This window comes from Otolemur garnettii, unplaced genomic scaffold, assembly GCF_000181295.1.
Source record: "Otolemur garnettii isolate 467f Iridium unplaced genomic scaffold, OtoGar3 scaffold00039, whole genome shotgun sequence".
Classification (NCBI taxonomy): Eukaryota; Metazoa; Chordata; class Mammalia; order Primates; family Galagidae; genus Otolemur; species Otolemur garnettii.
The window spans coordinates 6,576,330-6,580,748 of NW_003852434.1; the positions used below are offsets into that span (position 1 = coordinate 6,576,330).

A 4,419-nucleotide genomic window follows, 5' to 3' on the forward strand; every position below is an offset into this window, starting at 1 on the left:
AGTACCTGTCTAAAAACAGGCCATAGGCAACCCTGTCCCGCTCCTGCCTGAGAAGCAACTGTCACCTTACCAGCTCAGTGAATGCCAGCCCCCCTGCCCCCAGGGCCTCTGCCTTGTGAGGGGTGGAGATAGAAATTCTGTTCTTCAAACATCCACTTCCTCTAAATTGCCTCACAAGCCCGTGCAGCCAGGCACCACAAAGGACCTTCAGGCGCAACCCTGAGGGGCCAACACCAACTTTTTCCTTTTCAGATCATCGCATTTAAAACCCTGCATTGGAGATGCAAACTCAGCCTGTGGTCGTTGTGACTCAGCCTGGACTTGGCCCTGCACCCCAAAACTCCAACTGGCAGACGGGCATGTGTGATTGCTTCAGTGACTGCGGAGTCTGTAAGTGGTCCTGTTAAATGGTCCCCATAATTGATAATGAGGTGAATTGCCAGTGACCATATCCTTCCCTTATTGCTTCCTGACTGTGTAGTAGAAGTTTATAACTTACTACAGGCACCCAGTGTTAACCAAAAAAGCTCTGTGCTGATTATAAGTTATTCTTCTCTAGCCCTTCAAACATAAACAAATTCTAGAGTAAAGATCACAGCTAAAGAGCTAACTGATTCTAACAATGAACAGGTCTGGCCTAATGATTATAAATAGACCTATGTTACTTTAAAATTTTTTCAAGTCTAAGACTAGGCACCATGGCTCACACCTGTAATCCTAGCCCCTTTGGGAGACCAAGGCAGGTGGATTGCCTGAGCTCTTGAGTTCCAGACCAGCCTGAGCCTGTGCGTTTGTTGTGGTGGAAGCCTGTTGTCCAAGCTACTCAGGTGGCTGAGGCAAGAAAATCGCTTGAGTCTAAGGTTGCTGTGAGCTATGATGCCACAGCATTCTACCGGGGGTAACAAAGTGAGACTGTCTTGAAAAAGAAAAAAAAAAATTAAGTCTAACTTGGTTTTTTAAAAAAGACTGTTCATGTTACATGTAAATTTTCCTCACTGTTTTATAGTTCCATTAGGTCCAGTGCCTGGGATAGTTTTCATCCATGGTTTCAGAATGAGCTCACAGAATTTTTACATATATTTTAATCAATGTAGTTAGATTTTTTACACATCTGATAGTGAAGAATTCTGAAGGCTATTAGCTTGCCATTGGGAAAAATATCTCTGACTGTTTTCTTATCTTAAGATCTCTCTAAGTGGGGGTCTTTCTAAGAGATTTCTCACTTAGAAATCTTTCTAAGTGAACTCAGAGGAAGGGAAGTTTGGGATGAGCTAGGGGTTGCAGAGAGGAAGGAGGTGCTTAGTTTTAATACTAAGAAACAAACCTACCTACAAAAAATTTGCTCTGAAGTCTGCCTGCCTCCAGTCCACACAGGGTTCTTGGACAAGGAAAGAAAATACATGAACCTTTAAATTGCCATTTGAAATTGAACTTTGAAATGAATTAAGTTAATAATCACACTGAGAAGCATAGAAAGGGAAAATTACCTAGAGAATGGAGTGAGTACGTTTGTTTATTTGCTTTCATTATCTTACTAGATCATCTGGGTACTACTGAAGCTTCTCAGGACAGTAGTTCAATCTCTACAAATCAAAGTGACAGTCACCACCCAACCAAATCTATACACAAGTTCTAATATGAGCTTCAGTGCTTCACAGCAGTGGGGTTCCTCATGACTTCCTGACAACCCCGAACACTCATGGTTCTTCATCATCTGATCTTCAGCCTGCCCCACCCCCCAGCTAAGTCCCCATTCCACCCTGGGGCACTGGCTGTACCCAACAAACTTTGCCCGGCATGCCAAAGGACCTCGGAGAGGCTGTTTTACCTTTTGTCCACCTTTAAAGCACTTAACTGTCTGTTTTGTTTTTTCTTTTGAGATAGAGTCTCACTTTGTCGACCTCAATAGAGTAGTAGAGTACTGTGGTATCATAGCTCACAGCAACCTCAAACTCTTAGTTTCAAGCAATTCTCTTGTCTCAGCCTACTGAGTAGCTGGGACCACAGGTGCCTGCCACAGTGCCCAGCTATTTTTATTTTTTATTTATTTATTTTTGAGACAAAGTCTCACTATGTTGCCCTGATACAGTGCCGTGGCGTCACAGCTCACAGCAATCTCCAACTCTTGGGCTTAAGCGATTTCTTGCCTCAGCCTCCCAAGTAGCTGGGACTACAGTGCCCACCACAATGCCCGGCTATTTTTTGGTTGTAGCTGTCGTTGTTTGGCAGGCCCACGCGGGTTCGAACCTGCCAGCTCCAGTGTATGTGGCTGGCAGCCTGGCCACTGAGCTACAGGTGCTGAGCCAATGCCCAGCTACTTTTAGAGATAGGGTCTTGCTCTTGCTCAGGATGGTCTCAAACCTGTGAGCTCAGATAATCCACCTGCCTCAGCTTCCCAGAGTGCTAGGATTACAAGCGTGAGCCACTGCGCCCTGTCCTTGATATTCAGCTCAAACAGCATTTTCTACTTAAGAGCCAGGTAGGCCCCATTTCTGTGGGTGACGCTTGGCATCTCTAGCAGGTTTCTGTTGGAGAACTTTTCCTATTATTTGTCTTCCCCTCTAGAATTAAGTCAGGGGTGAAGGGGAGTCCCGGGAAAACTTGCTCCTTTCCCCTAGGTTGGTTCGCTGAAAAGATCAACTTACAGTTATAGTAGATTAATAAAAGAAAGGTTTATTTCCAAAGACCATGCACATGGGGGGACCACAAGAATGATTTCCTGAAGTTTCAGTGATACTGGCTTTTAAAGATGCCTTTTAGAAGGGAAGGGGGAGAGAAACTGGTAAGTATCCATACAGCACATGGTTGCTAAGGGGGGATGGATAGATGGAGGGCAACAGATTGATTAGTAGATTAACCTGAGAGACAGGTATTGTACTTCACATGACCTTAGGGCCAGGTCTATTAGCCTGTGATAAGGAGTCCAGAAGTCCCTTTTCTTTCTTTTCTTTCTTTTTTTTGAGACAGAGCCTCAAGCTGTCCCCCTGGGTAGAGTGCCATGGCATCACAGCTCACAGCATCCTCCAACTCCTGGGCTTAAGTGATTCTCTTGCCTCAGCCTCCCAAGTAGCTGGGACTACAGGCACCTGCCACAACACCTGGCTTTTTTTTTTTTTTATAGTTGTCATTGTTTGACAGGCCCAGGCTAGATTTGAACCCACTAGCTATGGTGTATGTGGCTGGCGCCTTAGCCACTTTAGCTACAGGCACCACCCCAGAAGTCTCTTTTCTGATTCTAAATCACGTTACTCAGGTTTTTTTGAGACAGAGCCTCAAGCTGTCACCCTGGGTAGAGTGCTGTGGCATCACAGCTCACAGCAACCTCTAACTCCTGGGTTCAAGCAATTCTCCTGCTTCCACCTCCCAAGTAGCTGGGACTACAGGTGCTCACCACAATGCCCAGCTATTTTTTGTTGCAGCCATTGTTGTTTTTTGGCGGGCCCAGGCTGGATTCGAACCCACCAGCTCGGGTGTATGTGGCTGGTGCCTTAGCTGCTTGAGCCACAGGCAGGTTACTCAGGTTTTATAGAGAAGCCAATGCTTTCTAATAAAAAAGGCCTTTTCACTGAAAATGATCTTTGTACCAAGGAATCCTATTTTGGGGTCAGCTTTCCTTAGCTCCTTCAGGGGCATTGTCAGTACTGAGGGTAATGATGTCTGGAATATGGTAGGTTTCAGTCAATCAATGAGTAAATGAATGAAGGCAGTGCTGTGACACGAACCACGTACTTTCCAAGGAGCACTCGTTCCTGAAGTGATCTGAGGGTGAGCGGAGAATCTGATGCAAAGCCAAACAGAAACATAAAAAGGTGTTCCCCCATGATTTGAACTGCCGTTCGTGAAAGCAAACTAACTTTCAGCTGTGGTGGGGCAGAGTGGAGTAATGCTTACCCGTGGTCTGCTGTGTCCAGGTCTCTGCGGCACATTTTGTTTCATGTGCCTTGGATGCCAAATTGCAGCTGACATGAATGAATGCTGTCTGTGTGGAACAAGTGTCGCGATGAGGACTCTCTACCGTACCCGCTATGGCATCCCTGTGAGTCTCTTATACTGCTGTATCAATCCTATATGCAGCCATATTCAAAATAACTGTCATAAACATGGTGACCATTTTCATGGCATCCATCACAGTGTGAGTTTGATTGGTGAGAGTTTCCTAGCATGTGCAACCTTGTCGTCAGTTATAGCCATAGATCCTTTGGTTATGGAACCTCCCTCCTAGGTTTCTGTTCAAAACCCCAGAAAATAAATAACTCTCGGCTTGGTGCCTGTGGCTCAAGTGGCTAAGGTGCCAGCCACATACACCTAAGGTGGTGGGTTCAAATCCAGCCCGGGCCCGCCAAACAACAATGATGGCTGCAACCAAAAAATAGCCGGGCGTTGTGGCGGGCGCCTGTGGTCCCAGCTACTTGGGAGGCG

The 4,419-nt window shown here is 45.9% G+C and overlaps 1 protein-coding gene across 2 annotated transcripts in view; it reads left to right on the forward strand.

Annotated features, from left to right (window-relative positions):
* The window catches only part of PLAC8 (placenta specific 8), a 23,669-nt gene that overhangs the window by 5,617 nt on the left and 13,633 nt on the right, over window positions 1-4,419 (forward strand). Inside the window, exons 2-3 of one of the 2 annotated variants that reach the window (XM_003790037.3) lie at window positions 253-390; window positions 3,912-4,036. In XM_003790037.3, the coding sequence (XP_003790085.1) occupies window positions 282-390; window positions 3,912-4,036 (234 nt within the window). In that variant the 5' untranslated portion in view covers window positions 253-281. Of the gene's footprint in view, window positions 1-184; window positions 391-3,911; window positions 4,037-4,419 lie in introns of those variants that run through there. The other variant, XM_012805336.2, reaches the window with a different exon arrangement.